A 22,965-nucleotide genomic window follows, 5' to 3' on the forward strand; every position below is an offset into this window, starting at 1 on the left:
CACCCGTGGGTGCATCCCATCTGGACCCATGGATTTATGGATGTCCAGATTGCTCAACTGTTCTCTAACCCATTCCTCATCGACTAAGGCAAACCGCTCCGTCGACCTGACTTCATCTAAGGTCTCAGGGGTACAGGGCTCTTCAGGACTGCCTGCAGCAGAGTAGACAGAGACAAAGAAGGCATTCAGTAACTCTGCCATCTCTTTATCTTCTGTCACCAGGGCACCCATCCCGTTCATCAGTGGGCCTACATTGCCTCTGGTGTTAGTTTTGTCTGCCATGTATTTGAAAAAGCTCTTTTTGCTGTCCTTGACCCTTCTTGCCAGGTTTAATTCTAAGGATGCCTTAGTCCTCCTAGCTGCCTTCCTACATCCTCTAGCAGCAGCCTTATATTCCTCCCAAGTGGCCAGCCCCTCCTTCCATGACCTGTAAACTCTCCTCTTCCACTTGAGCATACCCAGCAATTCCCTATTTAGCCACGCAGGTCTCTTGGCCCTCTTCCTTGACTTCCTACGTGTCGGGATGCTCCGATCTTGAGCACAGAAAAAGCAGTCCTTGAATGTCAACCAACTATCTTGGGCCCCTTTACCTTCAAGCAGCCTTGCCCATGGGATTTCCCCTAGCAATTGCTTGAAAAGGCCAAAGTTTGCCCTGCTAAAGTCCAGGGTTGCAATTCTACTTGGTATTCTACTAGTCCTGCCACACAAGATCCTGAACTCCACCATCTCGTGGTCGCTGCAACCAAGGCAGTCCTCAACCCTTACTGCTTCGACCAGATCCTCCTTGTTAGTGAGGATGAGATCCAGCAGCGCTCCTCTCCTGGTCGGCTCATCCACCATTTGCAGGAGGAAGTTATCATCCATACACTGGAGGAACCTCCTGGACTGCGGCTGGGTTGCCGAGTGGTCCTTCCAGCAAACATCAGGGAAGTTAAAATCCCCCACGACGACCACGGCCTGTGACTGTGAGGCCGCTCTCAGCTGTCTGTAGAAGGCCTCGTCATCTCCCTTTCACACTCCCTGATGGTCCTCAGCGTCTCAACCTCCTCCTTAAGTCTTGCCACCAGGCTAAGCAGATCTTCTACCTGCTCACACCTCACGCAGGTGGAATGCTGTCCTCCCTCCCCCGGCAGCAGCAGGCTCTGGCACTCCCTGCACCCAGAGACCTGAACAGCCACGGTCTGGGACGGGGTCTCTGTCTGAGTTGCTGTAGTCACCTTACTGCAAGCTCTCTTTCTGGAGGCAACCATATTGGCGCGCAGTCTGGGACACCAGCAACACGACCTGCTTGTTCCTCCCTGTGCCCGGTGGGCAGCGACCGGTCGCTGCCCTCTCAAAGGCTTTTTCAAGGCAAGCAGCAGGGGAGTGGTCGCCGTCACCGTGGGAACGCCCCCCGCCACGTCAGCCTCTCTCTCGCAAGGGCTGCTGGGGCTTCGGGGATCGGGAGATGTCGGGAATCGCGATGTCTCTGCGCTATCCACTCTGATTTTCCTAATCTCCGTTGACCCTCGCGGTCGCTGAAGCGTGCCGGCTGTGGCTCTAGCTAGGCTAGCTCCGATCAGCTGACTGACTGATGATCAGTCATCGGGAACTTCACCTGACTGCCATGATTTCTCAAATATGATGGCCAGCGGCTTTGCAACTTCATTTGCCAGCTCCTTCAGGACCCGCAGGTGGATCTCATCAGGACCCATGGACTTGTGCACATTGATTTTTAAGACGGTCTTGAACCAGTTCCTCTCCTACAGTGTGCGCAAGGTCTTCATTCTCACAGTCCCTGCATCTGCCTTCCAAGACTTGGGTGGTTTGGTCAGAGCCTTTGCCAGTGAAGACTGAGGCGAAGAAGTCATTCAGAACCTCAGCCTTCTCCAAATCCTGTGTAGCCAGTTCTCCCAAGAGCTTCCTGAGGGGGCCTATGTTCTCCCTAGTCTGTTTTTTATTTGCTATGTACCTGTAGAATCCCTTCCTGTTATCTTTAATACCTCTAGCTAAGTTTAATTCTGACTGAGCCTTAGCTTTCCTAACCTGGTCCCTAGCTTCCTAGACAACATCCCTGTACTCTTCCCAGGCCACCTGTCCTTGCTTCCACTTGTTATAAGCCTCTTTTTTCAATTGAATTTTCCTCAGGAGCTCCTTATCCATCCAAGGAGGTCTCCTGGCCCTCCTGCTGCACTTACTTCTAGTTGGGATGCAACACTCCTGAGCTTGCAGCAGGTGATCCTTGAATATCAACCAACAGTCTTGGGCCCCCCTGCCCTCTAGGGCTGTATCCCATGGAACCTTCTGAAGCAGGTTCCTGAAGAGGCCAAAGTCTGCTCCTTTGAAGTCCAGGGCAGTGAGCTTGCTGCATGCTCTTCTCACTGACCTGAGGATCTCAAATTCGAGCATCTCATGATCGCTCATCCAAGGCTGCCCTGGAGCGTCACATTTCCAACGAGCCCTCCCCTGTTGGTGAGCACGAGGTCAAGCACGGCACCTCTCCTTGTCGGCTCCTCTATTACTTGCAGAAGGAAGTTGTCTTCTACACAATCGAGGAACCTCCTGGATTGCTTGTGCTGGGCCGTACCGTCCTTCCAACGGATGTCAGGGTGGTTGAAGTCACCCATGAGAACAAGGGCCTGCGAGTGTAAGGCTTTTCCTATCTGTCTATGGAGTGCTTCATCTGCAGGTTCTCCTTGGTCAGGTGGTCTGTAACAGATCCCCACAGTAATGTCTCCCATAGCTATATTCCCTTTAACCCTGACCCACAAACTCTCTGTGGGCTGCTCACCTGTCCCCAGACAGAGTTCCATACTCTCCAGCCTATCCCTAACATAAAGGGCAACTCCCCCTCCCCGCCTGCCAGGCCTGTCCTTCCTAAAGAGCCTGTAACCTTCCATTCCAACACTCCAGTCATAGCAGCCATCCCACCATGTTTCTGTGATGCCTATTATATCATACCCCCTTAGACGTGCACACATCTCTAATTCCTCTTGTTTGTTCCCCATGCTACGGGCATTTGTATAGAGGCATCTGAGCCGAGCTCCAACTGAAGCCTGCTCATTGGCTGGAGCGGCTGGGATATCTCTACATTGCTCCGAGCATTTATTATAGGTTCTGGCAACTGACTGGGTGTGTTGGGATGGAATGATGCCGCCTGCCCCCAACACATCTAGTTTAAAGCCTCCTTGAGCAGCCTGGCAAGCCTCCTACCAAAACTGCTCTTTCCCTTCTTTATCATCAGACCAGCTCTACCAGCCCCCACTAGACCTGGCCTACAAGTTTGGGTCCCATGTTCAAGGCACCCAAACCCCTGACTATGACACCACCCTCTTAACCATTTACTAACCTGGCTAATCCTCCTAGCTTTTTTTAGGTCCTCCCCTGTATCCTGGAGAATTGATGAAAAGACTATCTGAGCTCCAGAGCCCCTAACCACCTCCCCCAGGGCTCTGTAGTCCTTCTTTATGTTCCCCAGGCTACTACTATCTATATCCCTAGCACCCACATGTATCACCAGGAGTGGGTAATAGTCCGTGGGACTTACTAGACCAGGCAGCCTCTCTGCCACATCCCTGATCCGTGCCCGTGGTAGGCAACACACCTCCCTTGAGACGGGGTCTGGCCGGCAGACGAGTGCTTCTGTCCCTTTCAGTGTAGAGCCCCCTACTACTACGACCCACTGCTTTTTCCTGGCAGCACCAGTAGAGATCTTCTTTACCAGGGCATCAGCCGGCTTTTTCTGGCTCGAGTACGCTTCCTCATTAGCCCCCTGCAGGACAGCAAAGCGGTTCTGTGTGGGGACAGGGGATTTAGGGGGAAGCCCCTCGCTTTTGGTTGTCCTTTTCCTTCTTTTTTTGTTGTTTTTTTTTTTTGTCACTAATTCCCAGCTTCCCAGGTTAACGGCCTCCTTCTTTCCTTCATGAGGTAGAGGTGAAGCTCGAGGCCCCTGCACAGTTTGGGCCAGGAGCAAGCATTCCTGCTTCCTCTCGGCTTCCCTGACATCTCGCAGCCTATTAACAGCATCCTGCAGCTCAGCCCCTGCTGCAGGAGGACCTCCACCAGGGCGCACCGAGTGCAGCCCTGCCCATTGCGCACCCTCCCCTCACCAGAGCAGGGCAGGCACTCTCTACACCCCGAGCTCTGCACTGCAGCCTCCCCTCTCATCGGCTCTGTCTGGGTGCCTACGCTGGCCACCGCCGGGGCAGCCAGAGCAGAGCTCCCGGACCGGGCCCTGATCTCACGCCGAGTACTCACCATCCCGCCCGCCTGCCCGCTCAAACTGCCTCGACCCACTCTGTTCCCCGCGCTCCCCGGGGCAGGTTTTTACGCACTCAGGGCTGGTGCCGCTGCTTCAGGCTCCGCCCCGTGTGAGTCAGCTGCTCGCTCTCGTCAGCTGAGCTGCCGGCTCCCGGGCAGGTCCTGTCGAGGACTTGAGGCTCCCTCGGTGGCTCTCGTCGCTCTGAGTTGAGGCTCCTGGACGCTGATCTCCCTCCCGCTCCGGTGTTGAAGGCGTCCTCTCTCGAGCTACTCACCTCAGCAATTGAATAAAGTGAATAGGTATGAGATATTCCTAGGTAGAAAAATGGTAATGAAAATGAGAATGTTTTTAAGACTACTTAAGCTACTGAGCAAAAAATACACAGAGGACTAAGAAGAACTAAACCCCCGTTCTGGTGCAGGGAGAAAGTGAACACTGTTAAACAGAAGAACATCACAGAATTAAAGAAAAAAAAATTAGATGTCTGTTGATAGACAACGAGTTGTAAAGTATAAGAATTTGACAGGGTGGTATCCAAAACGTTTTATTATTGGTAATATATGGCCAAATATGTACATAAAAAAAAAAAAAGTCCTACCAATGATTGTACAGTCTGTTGCTAGGGAGTCATATTTAAATCATTAATAGTAGTGCATGGAATTGAAATATTTGATGTATTTCTCTTCCAAACTTACAATCTGAATGATCATTTTCAGGTACTAGAAAAGGATGACAATATACTTCCAAATCAGTAATCAGGAAGGAAAGAGTAATAAAGTCTACTAACTAGATTACAATAGTCCTGAAATAATTGATTGAGGAGCTTTCTGGTTTGCTAGTGTGTATTTAAATCTTATCTCAGGCGCTGAGGAAATTCGAATTTACTAGAGAAGTGGTAATTTTGTGCTTGTGTTCAGAATGGTTGGGAAATACAATTCAGGAGATACATTTGCTTGACATCATTGATTATAAATTAATAATGGATTCAGGTAATAGAGAACAAGATCTAGGTAAATAACTATACTGGTCAGGTTAATTTCAATACAAGGCAGCTCCTAGAGCAGAAAGATAAGCAGTGACAAAGAGTAGGGCAATGTGGTAGGCATCACCATGGATGTATGTGTTGATAAGACAGACACTTAAATACTCTCCCCAGTTCTAGGTTTCACATTTTTAAAAATGTTGGCAAAGCTGTAGAGAAGAGCCTCAAAAGACCTACTTTTTGAGTACTAAAAAGAAGTCTGTTACTTCCAATTGGAGATGTAAAGAATTCTACCTCTTCTGGATTTTGGAGTTTGGTTTTTATCAAGTTAACTGTATCTAATTGGCATTTTGGTTTATAAGTACCTTCAGTGTGTATCTTCAAACTGGCTCTTTAATCAAGTGGACATTAACATAATCTGAACCATGGATGGAAGCACACTTCTGATCACTGAGTGCAATTGAGCAGTGCAAGACTGGCAGAACAGTAAACAAAAGGAGATTGTCTCTTTTTTATGTGATCAGTCAAGAGCGATGTAGCAAATCAAGACTTAGTAGATGTCTTTTGCTATTTTGGATTGCCTAGATGCTTCCAGTTCACCATAGCTGCTGCTCCAGAAAGGCCAGGCATTTCCATGATTTCTCAGTTGTAACTGCAAGCTCTTTATTGATCTATTTATTCTATATTGAATCACATACTCTAGGATATCTAAAATGGCACTGGATGATATCTATGCTCAGCCACTTGAATTGTTCTGTAGATGTCTTTCTATGACATATGGTTAAAACAGATGTGATTGTCTGACAAACACAACAGTAGCTGAATGAAACACAAGAACTTGTGGTATACAGAAGACTGAAGGAATTTGATGTTTTATTCTGTCTTTACCCTTTGTGATTCTATTTGTAAAATACTGTCATCTTTTTTTTCTGCTTGTGAATATTAATTTTTTTAACTTATATTATATTTAAGATTTAAAGAGGATGGGCCAATCCAATATATGCAGCATAAAGAAGCTTTGCTGGAAGCTTTAGAGAATTTGGGATGGCCAATTTCCTATGAAGATGTAATATTGTTAGAAGATGAGATACTGACAGCATTAACATATATACAACAAGCCTCTGATCTTCAGGAAGCTGTCAAAAAGGAAACTGAGAAAAGCTCAGAATCATGCTTAAGCAACAATAAAAAGGTAATAGATTGGAAATTATTTCCCCTCCTCTCTCTCTCCCTCCTCCCCCCCTCCAAGATATCAATATGTGCTTCTGGAATAATTTTGTTCCATGATTATAGCTGGTAAAGCAGGTAGTTAGCATACAATGGACCAAGGAAAGAAGGTAGTTAAAAGGAGAGCAAGCATTCCATGTTTTTTTCTAAGTATGGGGGAAGTGGAAGTTCTGAAGGTGGGAGAGTCACACAAATCAAGCTTCTTAGAAACAAATCTGAAAAAAGTATCTTTCTCTCCAAAGACAGCAGAGGTATATATGAAAGAAGAGAAAGAAGAGATATATTAAAGGCAATTACGATATAAGATTTGTGGTTGTGTTAATATCTGATAAATGGGACTAAAAAATCTTGTAATGTTGGAGTAATTCAATGTAAACTTCCATGGTATCTTTCTTGGAAAAGGTGGAGACAAGAGGTTGGATTCAGCTTCATATTTGGACACTAAAATTTAGTTGTCCATAAAATATAGGCTTGTATGAACTGGTGGCTGATCTCAGTATTGTGAATGGAGACAGTGGCATCTGGAGTTTATCATGGACATTGACTCTGGGTGAGCCAGAGTGCTTTCTCCACTCCATTAATACATTAGGAGAAAGTAGTCTACCTACTCTGAAACTGTGATGAAGTTTGTGATTTTTGATCGAGAGATATGTGTATATATATATATATATGTCTCCCAGATGATGCTCTGATTTTACTTGGAGTGCTATTGAGTAGTTTAATGAAATGCATATGGAAATATATGAAGCAGTAAGTATAAAAATAATGCTAGTAGTTATTTTAGACTGCCCTATTGGGAGAGTATACTTCTTCATCTTTGCTTTTTCTGTTGGGATATATGCTGTCAGAAAGTATATCATTGGTTACAATGTTGTATACTCCTGTTATTATTTTCACTCTTTCAGAACATTCTTGAAAATCAATTGATACCACCTTAGCGGTATGAATTCTCTGGGAAAATAAGAACAGACATAAACTTTTAAAACTGATTTAATCTTCTCTGATGGAAAGATTTCTGTAAACACTACTGATGCTTTGAAATTCAAAGTAGTTACCTCTGAAAAAAAACCCTAACAAGTTCTCTTATTTAGTTTCAAATTTTTTCAATTAAAAGCTTCATCAAGCAGTGCTTCACTGGGAGTGCTCTGCAGGACTGCTGTCTAGGTAGTGTTAGAATAATATCAAAATAAGCTCTCTAGGAAATTAACAAGAAAGAAAATATTTTCTCAGACTTATACATTCTGCTAGAGGATAAGTAAAAAAAAATAGAGACAATCAAAAAGCTCATATATTAATGTATTCCTTTTCTTGTTCATTGTTTCATGTCATTGAGTGAGGTAAACTACTCTTAGACTGAACTTGGTGTGGTTGGTCTAGTTTCAGTGAATCATAGAATCATAGAATAGTTAGGGTTGGAAAGGACCTTAAGATCATCCAGTTTCACCCCCTCTGCCATGGGCAGGGACACCTCACACTAAACCATCTCACCCAAGGCTCTGTCCAGCCTGGTCTTGAACACTGCCAGGGATGGAGCGTTCACAACTTCCCTGGGCAACCCATTCCAGTGCCTCACCACCCTTACAGTAAAGAACTTCTTCCTTACATCCAATCTAAACTTCCCCTGTTTAAGTTTTAACCTGTTAGCCCTTGTTCTACCACTACAGTCCCTAATGAAGAGTCCCTCCCCAGCATCCCTATAGGCCCCCTTCAGATACTGGAAGGCTGCTATGAGGTCTCCACGCAGCCTTCTCTTCTCCAGGCTGAACAGCCCCAACTTTCTCAGCCTGTCTTCATACGGGAGGTGCTCCAGTCCCCTGATCATCCTCATGGCCCTCCTCTGGACTTGTTCCGAATGCTGTATTATGTAGGAATCATATCAAATGATCATAATTGTGTTTTTTTTTTTTTTCCCTGATGTATACACGTCTATGTATACAAGTATGTGCATACACACACACGTTAATGTGAAGAGGTAAGCTAAGTGAAACTCAAATGAGCACAGTACAAACATATTAATGAATGGGAATGTACAATTGAAATTGTAACTGTAAATTATGCCAAGTGTCCATATCCTCTGCTTACCAGAGTATAACAAAAATCTTTTTTTTTATTTGACACTTCTTGATTGAGATATACCTCTGTTTTCACCAAGATCAACAATAATTTTCACAATGAGCTGTGGCCTTTTACATTCTATGACATGTTATAAAATGTTAAATTGAATAGAATATATTATGATAACACAGGCCATGAAAATAAGTAATTATGGAAAGAATCACATTCAGTTTTCTGTAGTTTTTGAGATTTTTTCCTTTAAGTCTGTACATTTTCAAAATATTTTAATGTCTTCAAAAAAACAGACAATCTTGATTTATTTTACATTAGTCTGAAAATATTGCATTACTAATGTGACTATTTTTACTATTATTTTACCTCTGCCGTACAATGTCCCAGTATAAGAGCAGCAGAAACATGTTCATGTTTCATTTGTTGACTGTAATTTTACTGTTGCCTTGAAACAACCAATGTGTGCTCTCAGACATGATGTGATTAACATTGTGCAATCACTTATCCTGAGTCAACCTGCTTTAGGAACCTAATCAGAGTACCATCTTCAGTAACTGCTAATCTGCAACTGAAAGGCATTAAGAGTGAGCGGCAGAAATGCAGATGTAATTAGAGTTCTGTTTATGTGGTGGAAAAACAGTAAAAAAAAAAAAGGGACGCTTTTAAAAATGCTGTCAAAGGTTTTTCCAACTGTGATGTCTATCTACAAAATGAGTATAAGAAAATAAACTGCCAGCTGAAATACATTACAGTAAGGAAATAGCTGATACTGCACTGAATGAAAATTGTGATTGTGAGATGGTGGAAGAATCACAATTATCCTGGAAGTCTACTCAACAAAACAGTCTTACATTTCCTGCTATTTTATTTTTTTCACTAAATTAAAAATACGCCCACTTGGTTTTGTAGCTTTTAAGGGTTCTTAATTACCTCCACAACTTCTTAAAAGAATTAGTAATCCTTTTTGGATGTCCTTGCTATGAGAGCTTTCTGTTTAAGCCTACAATTGAATTAATGACCTGGTTATCCTCCCTCTGTGTTCTGACCTTCCCTGATATTGTGTTCAGGCTGCTAGGTTTGTATATATCTGTGAAAGGCAAGGTATGCCAGTGTCTGCCTTACTGGAGGAGGATGAAGTAGACATCTGTCTGCACAGGACTGTGAGATGAATGAAGACCTTTAGTGATGCAAGAAGTAAATGCTTTGGGAAATGAGGAAACACATGCAGTTTTTATCAAGCAAAATATAAAACACTGAACATTTATGATTACCTAATTGGGGGGCTAATAGTAGACTGTACTATACTCAGTTTACTCAGCTCCTTAACAGTCAGACATCATTTCTTATTATGTCTTTTTTCACTGAATTATAAAGCTGCTTGCAACATGATGTTACCTAGTAAAAGGAATTGTCCAGAATGCCTTACCCACTTCTTGTTAGACAACCTCAGGTTATTGGGGTCATGGCATTGCTGTTCTCCAAGCATGATAACTTCCAGGAGAACTTGGTGTATTCTGTTAATGACTGACATTTTCACATAGAGTATTTCTTTCCCCTGTATTATAATCTGGCCTTTGAGAATGATGGAGAACTTTTCCTCTCATGCTAAATATGTCTGTTTCTGCATATGAATGGAATTCAGATCCTGCAGAGAAATAAATCTGCATTCATTGCTAAGGATTAATTCTCATTATGAATACACTTTTTAAAGTGCCGTATTTCCCTTAAGATGAGCTCAAATGAGCAAGGCTTACTTTGTGACTGTACTGAATGGTCACTATGGGTATAACCCCCCCCCCTTAAAATAGTCAATAAACATAATGTGTTTCATAAAGCATGTTTATTTGGGTAGAAAGGGACTTCTAGTGGCTCACTGACTCTGTTCTTTCTGAAAAAAAATGTATTTCATGTGTAATTGATTTAACTATTCCAAATTAAATATGTGTAACTGGGACTTGATTCTTTACAAGAATGGAAATTCTGGATCCCCCTTGGCAGTTTCTTCTATTTCCTGGTGGTCTATTTCTAACAGTTCTCATTCTTCCTCAATGTTTAAGGATCACTAATCACTGTCTGTTGATACCTTTTCTGCATTCATGTTTCCTAAACAGCTTGGCATTGCCTGCAGCTGTTCTTGTATCTCTTTAGGGATAAAAGGCAAAAGAAGAATCTCAAATAGTGCAACAAAAAAAAAAAATTATAACTACCTTCCATATAAATTACAGTGTTACCCTCAAGGATTATTAAAAATATACTTATGAAAATACTGGGATGACAAAAATGCTGAAATTACAAACTTTTCAACAACAAAGGAAACATTGCTATGTCATCAGTTTTAATGAAATATTTTCAGGAAAGCAAAATGTGAAGTGTTCTTTCACATTCTGACATTTCCATGTAATACTCCAGTCCTCTCAAAACTTCCTGTAAGAGAGATGTCCCTAATGGGAAGAAATTCTTTCATCTAGAAAAAATGTGATTCAGGAACATAATTTACTTTAAAGGCAAATAACACTGAGACTCTATGTATTTTAATGTGAGATATAAAAGGTTTTAATATGAAAGAATATGGTGACCGTAAAGTCAGGTATGCAGAAACTCAGGCAGCCCAGCAGTATATTTTTACACAGATCCACTTGTTATTTGTGAGTCTTTGACTATTTTTCACATACTGTGAAAAACATAGCCCTCTGCCTCAGTTGTGGTGTGAGATCCATCATGGTTTTTGCATTCTTCATTCAGTTACTACTAATTGCAGTCACTGACTTCAACTGCGAGTTGGGTCAGTCCACAGGAAGCCAGCTGCATTGGTATTTCTATGCTTACCATCCGGTGCGTGGTCCCCCAGACCTATTTATGAGCAATTCAGAAGTAAGTTCCAGTGTTCTGTATGTGTGTGGTACATTACAGGAGCTGCAGTCTGTGAAGCTGCACCACAAGGAATACAATTAATGTATGAAGAGCCCAAACTAGCAGGGCTGAATGATGGACAGTGGCAGCTCTGGAAAATGTGGTGCAATATTTTGCTAAGATGGAATTTTTTAAAAATGCTGAAAATTTTAATTTGGAATTTATAGTTTGTAACTCTTTTTTCAGACACTTCAAGATTCATTTTCTTTTAAATTTGATTCCATATTTGATTTTTAATCAGTCATTCTGTACAGTGAGGTACTTTCAATGAAAATAAGATTACTGCGAAGACTCACCTATCTAGATAAAATTAAACATGTATAGCACCTTCACTTATTCTACAAAATCAGCTGATTTTTCATTTCCTCATCCTTGAAAAGAATTGATTTTTTTTTTCTAGGAAATGGCAGCCAGAGCAATAATTCATCGAGGTAAATTTCTTCCAGAACACTTGAAAATATAGGTATTGTTATCACAACGTAGAACAGGATTTTATAGTGAAAACTCATAGATGATCTTACCTATGAGTACTTTCTGTAGCACTGTTTCTTCTGCTTACAACTATCTTGAATGTTTAAAATAATTCCAGTTTACTGTGGATTGTCTGCAGAGGTCATAACATTACATTGCCTAAATTTTTAGTCAATTCCAAGGGATAGATTGAGGCTGACTGGCTTAGCTGTTATGAAAAATATAATTGTCTCAAATTACAGAGACTTGAAGAAGAAACTGTGAAGTCAAAATCTAAAAAAACCGAAAAACACCAAATATTTGTGACTCACAAAAGCCAAAAGGTGATTGCAAGATCAGACATCACAGGATTTTATTATCCAGGTATATATTTTTGTCCACATTTTAGATACCGTTTAGAGTTTCTTAATTCTGATAAAACATTAGTTTTGCTCATAATTAGCTACTTTTACCTTAATAAGATTTAATATTATATGTGGATATGCATGAAAAAAGAATATGTATCTTGTGTATGCACATATATACATTTATAAAAAGACATATCTTTTGTAAAGTTAGATGCATTTATATAAGAAAAGTGCAGAAGGAAATCCTTTTAAATGAGTATCCAAGAGTATCCACCTATACCCCTTTGATGTTTCCCTTAAGTGTTTTGGAAAAACAAGCTTTTGCATGTGTTCAAATAATTCACTAAATGCTTCTGCCTTTTTATTGAGTTTTGAATCAGAAAGATCAGTAGGTAAAATCATGTTCTTTCTTTTCATAAAAAAAGACACGTGTGTATGGTTTGCTTTTGTGTTACCTTTACTAGTTTGTTTGCGTGTGTGGTTTTTTGTTTTGTTTTGTTTTTTGGTTACATATTTTTAACTGTGGAAATAGTTTCCTTATGTCAGCTATCACCCACGAGACCAACTTACACATTTCAGACCTGCGCTTGAAAATTATTCTTTGTTTTACTTTTATGGCATTACTAAGAATGGTTACTAAGACTATTGTTTTCTTAGGTACAAATGTCTCTATTGCCCTGGCACAGCTTAACTTAGCTAAATGAAAATGAAGAGTGTGTAGTATAGATGCATTTGACCTCAGTGATAAAAGAAAAAACATTTGAATATTTTATTATGTTATTTTTTAGGAACTGTGGTAAAGAATATCACTTCTACCTGTGCACTTGTTGACTTAAACAATGGGGAGACATGTACTGTACCTGTGAAGTTCATGATACCTGTGGGAGGTGCTATGCCATGCCCATATCTGCAGGTGAAAAATTGTATTTTTTTATGACAGCAAATATGCATTTTTAATTTTTTTTCATTTGGTCACGCATAGAATAAAGAATAGATTAAAAAAACCACCACTTTTATGTAAAACTATTTATTTTAAAGAAGAGTTTTTAGTGATAGTAATATGCTATTTTCAACATGCTACTTTTTAATTTGTTTGGAGCTTGTTTTCATTGCAATCCTATTCCTTTGTTTATTAGAATTCTGTATTATTTTCTGTCTAAAAAATGAATATTTGCCTACCTATGGAAGAAAGGTGAGAGAATGATTGTTTCCTAGCACAGGGATTACAAATCAAGGAGAGCCTTTTATATACAGTGTGATGAACAGCAGGTTATAACCATTTGTTTTTCACAGCATATTTTAAATCCAGCAAACAACCTCATATTAAGGCAAATAACAGTAATGGAAAAAATTTAGTATTGCATTTCTGGTTTTACTTGAAATTGATCAGCTGACTACTGTAATCACAGTTGTTTTTTCAGGTGATTCTTATTTTACACGAGAGAGATGATAGATACGAAAAGGACCCAGAATGGATACAGTTGTTTTGAATATAAGAAGCATTTTTGTAACTTCTTTCTTACACTTGAAACTAGAGACATACTTTTTTTTCCTGTTTGATATCAAGGCAAATCCTAATCTAAAGATTCCTGGCATTCCATAGGGAACATCCAACTCCAGAGAAGATCTGCAGAATTTGATAGAAAGTTGTGACTTCTATGTTAATTTTAAAAATAATTTTTTATAGGTTAGTTGTATACGGAATTCTCTAAAATTCCCAAGGTTGGTTTAAAAGCTCATTAAATATGTATAAATGTGCATAAAGTCTAAGGAAACCTAGACTCTAACTTGCTTGTTGAGCCCTGGTACATTTAGTAGTGCTCTGTCATTCATTCTTGTTTTATGTTCTCTCCCTGATTCAGTGGAAATTACAAGCGATTGGTACATGCAAGGACCAAGTTCTTGCCTTTTAAAGATCTATATTAAGCATGGGAACATGTTAGAATGATGATTCGTGTAAAAATATTTTCATATTTACTTTTTGTGTCTTGTAAAACTCATAAGTTACAAAGTTCTTGCAAACTGATGTTTTCCTGATGTGCAGGTTGGAGACTATGTGTTTGCCAGAACTGGGACACAGACAGGAAATGAATATTATGTGCCTGCCATTGTCATAACAACACCAAAGAGCATGGAAATGGGTGACAAACTCTACACAGTTCTGATGTTCAATAACAGGAAAGTAAGCAAACCTAAAAGATTATACCAATTTGGCAATGGTATTACCATTGCTCAATTTTTGATAAGGCAGAAAAAATTTTCCAGGCTAATGAACTCACTGTTCCAATCCCTATCTCCAGGTAACCGAAGCAAATCAGATTCAGAGCTCAGTCGATGAAGAGCTCATGTAATAGACATGAACCAAGAAATTCTGTCAAATAATTTCTTCTTAAATCGTGCTCTTCTTTCAGCTATGATCCATTTGGTGGCTTTCACAAGCTCCAGCTGATAAAATGAGAAACATATGGAGTTTTATCACGGTCATTATAGTCTTCAATTAATTTAATTATGTTTGTTTGTTTGCAAGCCATCATGATAATTTTGCTGTGGTTTTTGTAGTGCAGAAAATATACATTTGTACTTGAAACTTTTATCTTTATTATGTAGAGGCTGATTACAGTTACACTAAAACTGTTGACTTTTTATACATATGTCTCTTCATTGTTTCTGAGATTTTGATTTAAATTAGGTGAATGTTGATTGTATTATTCCAGGAACACTGTGTAAGAAGTGGGCTTATTAAAATCAGCCAAATGAAGTATGCTTTTTCCTGTCGATATATCAGAATGGTGCAGATGGTGGATTGTACGATGTGAGTATGTTTCAACCAAAAATAGAGAAGTTATTTTGCATGAATCCTAAATGTTGTACTTTGGGTTCAACTATGGTGTCAAGATTTCCATACGTAGTACTCTAACAACAGTTGTAAACAGGCTTGCTCTACACATGCAACCAAGTGATTTGACCCAAAAGTGTGTGAAGCAGAAGAGCAGTAACTGTCCGTCATACCGTTTTGTTATCTGGCAATTTATTGCCCTATTTTTTATTTTGGAAACATTGGTGGGATGAGATGGTTTGAATCTTAGCCTCAGGAAGCTGTTAGAGGATTGTTGAAAGGTGAAATGGATTTTCTATTTGTTGTAGACTACTTACATCTGATTACTAGTGTTTTGAAGACACCAAGGCCCGGATACATAGAGGGACATTGTGGGACCCAGAACAGTAATACTTTGAGCATTTGACAGCTCTGAGAGTGGAATTTAGGTGCTTTGGCTCCATGGATGTATACTGTATGTCAAGATTTATAGTGCAGAGTGCAGTGAAATATGTAAAGCGGCTAATAAATGATGAAGAGAGCTGAGCATCTGAAACTCAGACTCTTTTTTAACTTAGATACCCACTTACATCCCTAAACTGGACATATTTGAGATTTCCAGGGTTTTAGGATTTCCAGGGTCCTCTGTTGGCATTGGATAGCCTACATAAATGGTAATTTTTAGCATATAGGCCACATAGACCCTACCCACAGGTATTCAGATAAAGTGCATTGGTGTGCCAATAGAAACCTTGATAACCACTACTGATCCACAACATTCCAGAATTTGCTGCCAGAATCACAGTGCCTTCTTTTGCACATTTGCAACTTTATCATCTACTTCAATATATTTTTTTCAATCTTTTTCTATGTCATGTGTCATGTCTGGTGCTGAATTTTTAGTCTCTTCCAAGAACTAATGGTAGAAACCTGGTACTATTGAGCTTTTATAGATTAGAATCCTTGATGCCTCCTACTTGTTGGATCTATAACTTTTTACAGTAAATTGTTGTGTAAGACTTGAGAACACAGTCCCTGACAATCTGCTTACCAATCTAGAATATTTGTCTTTTGCTTTTTCCTAGCATCTGTTTGGGGAGGTTTTCCTGCAATCACAGTGAAAAGAAATAATTATGGCAGAGCAAGCATTCTGCAAATGTAACTAACAAATTAAATATGCAAAGTAAAACATTATGTGCTCTTGGCCCATACCATAAAAGACAATTATTCCCCAAATTCTTTTTGTAGTCATAAGAGGTAGACAGAACTCAGGTTCAGAGCTCTGTTATAGGCTATTCTTTACTTACTTTATAAATAAAAGGGAAACTGAATTTCAAGTAGCCATGTCAAATGGTCAAGAGTGTGATAAGTCCTTCACTTTTCAGTACTGTGAGATGTGGGAAAAGGTGAAATCTATGTCATGTAAAGAAGAATTTTAAATAGTGTAAGATATGTGTGCTCTTACCTTAGTGAATTTACTTGTCTGACTTTCTAGCCTGGACAGAGAGACCACAAAGCCCTATCCTCACTCATGGGTGGAAAATGAAGGAGGAAAAGAAGAAAAGAAAAGTGTTGTGAAAGAAGATAGGGGAAAAAAGAAAAAGAAGAGGAGACCAGGAGACAAAAGAGATCCCAGGGAGAAGATGTCAGACTCTCATGATCTTTTGTTTGTCTCCAGAAAGGAAGTAAAGCAGAAAGGAAGAAATTCACTGCCTAGCAATGAAGAAGAATTTGGAGGTAAAGAAGTAGCTATGGAAGATGATAAATATTAGGGATTAAACAGATCTGATGGCCCTTTAGTTAGTCCCCACGCAAAAAAACCTGGTTTCTGCATTTCTGGGTATTAGACCTGTCTGCTTTGCCTTGTCCTATATGATGAGGTTCTTTCACCTCCTTTGGAAATCATTCTTCACACTGATGATTCTCAGCATGTGTTTCCACAGCAAAGGGAAGAACTGAATAAAGCATGTTCCAGAAGATGGTATCTTAATTTTCCTAACATTTGTAGTAGCAGTGAATATTCGATAACACCAACCTTAGTATCTGCTTATAAGCAGAGTATATATTCCAGTGCTTCTACTGTTTGATACTTGTTAGAATAAAGGTATATATATATTGCAGCCATTAAATTATTGAATATGGAGCTCAGTGCTTCACAGGGTAAATTGATTTTAGAATCTGAGCTAGCTCAAATGAAGCTGATATCAGTATCTATACTTCCTGTATACTTCCTCTGCAATAGAGACCTGGGCTAGCGTAGGTATGACATTACATGCCACAGTCAGCTCTTCATTTTAGAGATCCTATTCTCAGTCTGTGGAAAGATAAGAGAATTTTTATCCATATGTCCTGCTTATACCCCTTGTATGATTTTAAATGTTTTCAACATCCTCATTAATTATTTACTTCAAGAAGTAGTGGATTATAGATTCATTCTATCATCATATTGTTAGCTAACTTGAACCTTGTTCTGTATACTCACTCATGTCTTATACCTGAAGGGGGCCGACAAGAAATCCAACCGTAACCATTCTATGATTCTGTGATTTAAAACATGGTCTGCAAATTCCATTTACATCACTTATAGTGAGAATTATGATGGCGCTACATTTTAGGAGTGGCCTGGTCAGAATTATATGAGAGCAGAGGTGCTGTTTGTCCTGTAGCTGTGTGAGAGACCATGGCTTCCTGCAGGCAGGGCTACTTCACTGAAAATGCTCAGTTATTCCAGACTCCTCCCTCTTGGATATCTGAGATGCAAATACTGAGTGAATAGGAAAAAATGCTAATGCGATCAGCAAATCCTTTTACTGGTTCCATGCATGCTGAAGGAAAGATTAAATGGGAGAAGCGGCTATGTACTTAAATAGTGCCTAGGCTTACCAAATAGTCTCATAGTACTCCATCAAGACTCTAACAAGTCTTTAAGGTGCTATGCAGGTCAAACTTTCTAAAAAGGGTGCCCTGTCCTCTTCTCATGGCTTTTTTGTTTTGCTTAAATATATGTTTGTTTACGTATCTTTCTGGTTTTTATAAGAAAGGAGAAAGACTGCTGCTGAAGATAAATAAGTCTATATGGTCATCCTCATAGGGTTTCATCAGATATACCTTTATCTAATCTCTGTATGTGATGGTGTATTCACTCTCTTTGGGTGTAGGTATTTGTCCCATTTTCAAACAATGCTAATGATTTCATAGCATTTTTTGTATATAATTTTATAAACTATATCAAATGTGTTACTTGGCCCTGACATTCACATTTATTTTAACTGTGTTAATACCAGATTTCATTTTAAAGAGTGAAATGAATAGAGAAAACAAGTTTGCCTGGCATTGTTTTTCCTTCTGCCCAAGGTTCAGGTCTGATTGGGTTAATTATCTGATTGGGTTGTGTTTTGTATTAATCAATATTTCCCCCTATGGTTTTGTTGACTTCATGTGTATATTCATCTGTTATATGAGGAAGTAAGTTCACTAACTTGAATGAGCATTGTCCAAGATAGAGATGGATTTCTGTGTTCTCCAAGATAACGTGGATTCAAATACATGGCTCTTACGTGGGTGGTTGATGTAGCCTTGTATTTCCATGAAGCCTTATATTTCCGCAGACTTGTGGGCTCTGTATTAAATTAATGGAGCATTTGGAATATTTGTGGTTTGGTTTGTGCTCAGCTAAAATATTCCTGATTGTTAGGAAGAATCAGCAACTCATTTATATTGTTCCCACTCGGGGAAACAACAGAAGTGAATAAAGATTAAGCAATTGTGTTAGTTATTTAGTGTATATTAACTTAATTATTGTGTTGATGTGTCATTTTGTCTTATTTATTCCAGAACTATTATCATAGAATATAGAATCATAGAACAGTTAGGGTTGGAAAGGACCTAAAGATCATCTAGTGCCAATCCCCCTGCCATGCTTGCTGCTCTTATTTTGTCAGCTCTGTATTTTTATAAAAGAGTGAATGAAGTCCTGGCAAATTCCCACTGACTCTTACTGAGCTAGATGATTCTTTGTCTAGGTAACTCGAATAATACTATTTGATTGAACAAGATCACAAATATTTGACTCAATCGTTTATTGCAATAATTGCTTTTATAGATACTTTAAAAAACATGTATTTGTTTCTATAGAAAAATTCTTCTTCCTGTCTTCCTAGTCTTCTCTGTTCTGTGATGCCTAAAATCAATGTTCATTTCACATGATTTCCTTGTCAATTTTCCAAAATGGTGATCTAGTGAAAACCGAAATCAGAAAACAGTTCAGAGTGAAGTACAGGCAATACAAAGCAATCGACTGTGTTGCCTGATGCACTAGCAAATAAAGCCCCAGTCTCCTTTTAAATTTATAATGAGATGTGACTTGAAGCAATTACACTGATAATTACTGTAACTGCCAGTATGGGGTCAGTAGAAGACCTTTGAAAATTATCATTTTCTACCCTTTTCTGTGGAAAATCTAGTCCCTCTGAATTGGGTTCAAGAGTGTAGCAGCTGTGGCACCTGGCAGTCTAGTGGATTGGCTGGATTTCCCACAGTAGGATTTCCCATTTTTAGCACCCACTTGTTTTCCATTCTCATTTTCCAGATAGTTCAGCATTTGGAGAAGGCTATCATAATGAAGCAGTGTTCCCATCTGTTGGTCATGGCTTGTTTAATAAGCAGTTGATGGCAATTCAGCAATGCTTGCATCTGTTACTTACTGCAGCTGTGTGTTGTTGAGCGCTCCCCAACAGCCTCCAGATTTAGCTTTTGTTTGTCTCTTGATACCATGTTACAACTTGGCCAAAGCGACTCTTCTGTCAGGGTTGTTTGCTCACGAAAAAAAAGGAAAGTATGTTTAACTTTCCCGCTCTTTCCCCATAAAGAATGAAACAGGGAGACGTGCAAGGGGAGAAAGTGCTTTTCCAGTGGTGTAGCAGGTATGTGTTGAGGTATCTGAAGGTGGAGAGCAAGCAAAATCCTCTCCAGATTTAGGGAGCAAGACCAGAGTGGTTTCTTTCAACATCTTGGGAAGGTACACAGAGGGCATGAGCACTGACTAAAGAAAATGAACAGCGTGAATTGCATGTGGTGGGGAACACTCATTTAACAATGCATCTTTCATTTTATTGAAGGTAGCAGTACGGCCACAGTACCTTTCAGTGGTTTAGTCTGGTGATGTTTTTGTACTGCAGACAGGTACTGCCAGCTTGTAGGATACAGCCAAGAACTTTCCTGACCCTCACACAGATGAACTCTGGATTCCTGTCTCTTTGAGGGCCCAAGGAGAATCAGAACGTTCGTTTTGTGTATCTAAGTTCAAAGATGTGCACTTACAAGACAATTTTTAAAGGCACGCTTTTGATTTTTAAACTCTCAGCTTCAGAGTTTTCAGTGGATGATCACCATTCCTAATACTAACCATATTCAAATCTCATACTCTCTATGTACTCAGTCTGTGCTGTTCCTTCTCTACCCTGCATATCTCATCTTTAGCCTTCAGATGCTCCCCACAGTTTTGTTTTCTACTGCACGAGTGTTTCTTACATAATCATTTAAAACCAACCCCCATCCCACCCCCCACGAGATATTTGAAACAAAATAGAGTATGGATTTTGTTTGCTTTCTTTCTTCCTATTTTATTCTCTTTCATTTTTCCTCCAGCTTCCAATCTTTTGCCATTCATTCATTATGATTGTCATCTTTTTGTGCCAGGAAGGTGCCTCGTACTTGGTGGTCTCATTTGATATGCTTGTAAAAACTGACTTGTGAGTGACACAGTATTGTTAATAGCAAACCAGAGAAGGTAAACATGGTTCTACAGGGTCAGACAAAGGTCGATGTGGCCCAGACCCTGTACCCAGCAGCGGCTGGAAGATGATTCCTGAGAAAGAGTAAGAACAAAAGTTGGCATGCAAATAACAAAAGCTATGAGCAAGAATACTCGAAAAGCAGACTGGTTTGAACTTGTGAGGATGAAAGCGGTGAAAAGCCTCTACACATGACTATTGCTGTTACCACAGGCATGAAGTAATTTGCTGCATGATGAATTTCAGGGTGTGTGTTGGGGGGGCTGTAGAACTCACATATCCAAGCTCATGGTAGGTCAATATTTTCTCTCACTAAAGAGTACCTGCTCTCTCCTAGCATCTTTATTCTCCACTTCATCATCCTGGATTTCATCAAGGTGTCAAACTCAGCAGTCACAGAGTGCTTCAACTCTCAGCTCACCAACGCGTCCCTGTTGCTTGCACAGTCCTGACAGAGAAGATTCTCTGCAACCTGGTAAAACCAACATCACTGAAGTTATTGGAGTCAATATGGAGCAGAAAGGATTGGCAAGACAGCCTCAGAATGCACAGAGCAAACAAGGCCCTGTTAAGGGTACATTATGAAAGAGTTTGTGAGGAATGGATAAGACTGCAGATAGAAGAGATTTTTATCACCTGTAACTGTGAAATTTTATTACTCGCATCAAAAATAAATTGTCTAGTTAAATTATTTATGATTTTGCAGACTTACTTCAGAAGTATGGAAGAGAAACACTGTCAGAACTTCAGCTGTGCTGCTGAAAATTATCAATATGAGAAGAGAGAATGGTAAATTTTATTTGTCAGAGTATTGTTTGTTTGCAGGAGACATGTAGACATGTTTGATTTATTAACTGTGGGTCTTTCTTACAAAATGCTTTCTTCCAAAACTCCTTTTTCACAGACTTGGTCTGTAAGGCATCTGGGAAGACCTGCTGTAGGGACCTTACTCAGTTTCCCCCTGTTGCTGCCTTACACATGTATTTGTTCTAAAGCTTTTCCACCCACACAGACTGTCCTATGAGAACACAGACAAGGTGTTTTGGCCTTTGAAGACTAACCTTGGTAACGTAGGCTTAGAACAAGGGCTGAATTCTTCTCTATGATGTACAATATAAAGCCAGTGCTACTCTGGCTACTCTGAAGGCAGAGGAATTGCTTCCGTGTTATGGCATTATAAATGGAAACAGAAATAGCACCTAGACACATTTAGAAGTATTTCTACTTTCAGTTCCCAAATAAAGGATAGGTGACTGAACCCAGTTGAAAAAAAAAAAAATCCAAATAAATAGTAATTTTCTCTGTCTCACAAATGTGACGTGATATTCACTGTCCAAGTTACAACATTTGAAATGGCACATAGTCAGAGGGATGTAGTATGTTTAGCACTGAAGATTCTCACCTCAACCAAAATATGACTTGTGGATATGGTAACACAATTGAATGGCTGTCTAGGGCTTTCTGTCAAGAAGCTAAAGACAGATTCTTAATATTTTTGGCATATCAAGGTTCATGGACATTAAAGATTCTCACAAGCTTGACTGTAGATACCTATGCCATTTCCAGGCAGATGTATGTTTTCATGTTTGGATCTGAGGTAAAGTGGAGTTGAAAAGGTACACTTAACCAAGTAGAAACAGAAGGTGGCTAATTAAAGTATATACATGTATGTATTGTAACCCAGTGGTACATCTGTATTTGGTGAATTCCAGCTTTTATGATAGCCAACTTTATCACAGACCTTTTTTGTGTGACTGATACATGACATATTCATAACTGAGTCTGACTGCTAGGATATTTTTCAGCTTTGATGTAGCAGTAATATCTCAGGTCTTTTCCTTTATTACCTCCTCTACACTTTGATTCTTTTCTTTTTAGATGTTCTTAGAACAGTATTACATTATTATTACATTCCACATATCTTCCTGAATGAATTAAAAAACTTTAAAGATTGCTGAATGATTAAGCAAGGGGGTAACAAAGACAATTTCACCTTACAAGACAGGTTCTGGCTGTCCAGGACCTTCTGAATACCCAGAGCATAATCATTACTGCAGATTTGGAAATGGCAGTGATAGGGGTGCTGTGCTCGCTGTACCCAGGGACTCCAGGGC

General features: G+C 39.8%; 1 protein-coding gene across 1 annotated transcript in view; it reads left to right on the plus strand.

Moving 5' to 3' along the window:
- VWA3B (von Willebrand factor A domain containing 3B) overlaps nucleotides 1-21,806 on the plus strand; it is a 71,481-nt gene extending 49,675 nt beyond the window's left edge. The window contains exons 23-29 of the mRNA XM_061459727.1: nucleotides 6,195-6,414; nucleotides 12,140-12,260; nucleotides 13,033-13,157; nucleotides 14,289-14,426; nucleotides 14,959-15,056; nucleotides 16,555-16,796; nucleotides 21,189-21,806. Coding sequence (XP_061315711.1) covers nucleotides 6,195-6,414; nucleotides 12,140-12,260; nucleotides 13,033-13,157; nucleotides 14,289-14,426; nucleotides 14,959-15,056; nucleotides 16,555-16,796; nucleotides 21,189-21,436 — 1,192 coding nt within the window. The 3' untranslated portion in view covers nucleotides 21,437-21,806. The remainder of the gene's footprint in view (nucleotides 1-6,194; nucleotides 6,415-12,139; nucleotides 12,261-13,032; nucleotides 13,158-14,288; nucleotides 14,427-14,958; nucleotides 15,057-16,554; nucleotides 16,797-21,188) is intronic.
- Nucleotides 21,807-22,965: the final 1,159 nt, after the last annotated feature.

The sequence above is a fragment of the Pezoporus flaviventris genome, unplaced genomic scaffold, assembly GCF_033815535.1.
Source record: "Pezoporus flaviventris isolate CSIRO_AGI_PZ_B2104156 unplaced genomic scaffold, CSIRO_AGI_Pfla_v1 ptg000030l, whole genome shotgun sequence".
Classification (NCBI taxonomy): domain Eukaryota; kingdom Metazoa; phylum Chordata; class Aves; order Psittaciformes; family Psittacidae; genus Pezoporus; species Pezoporus flaviventris.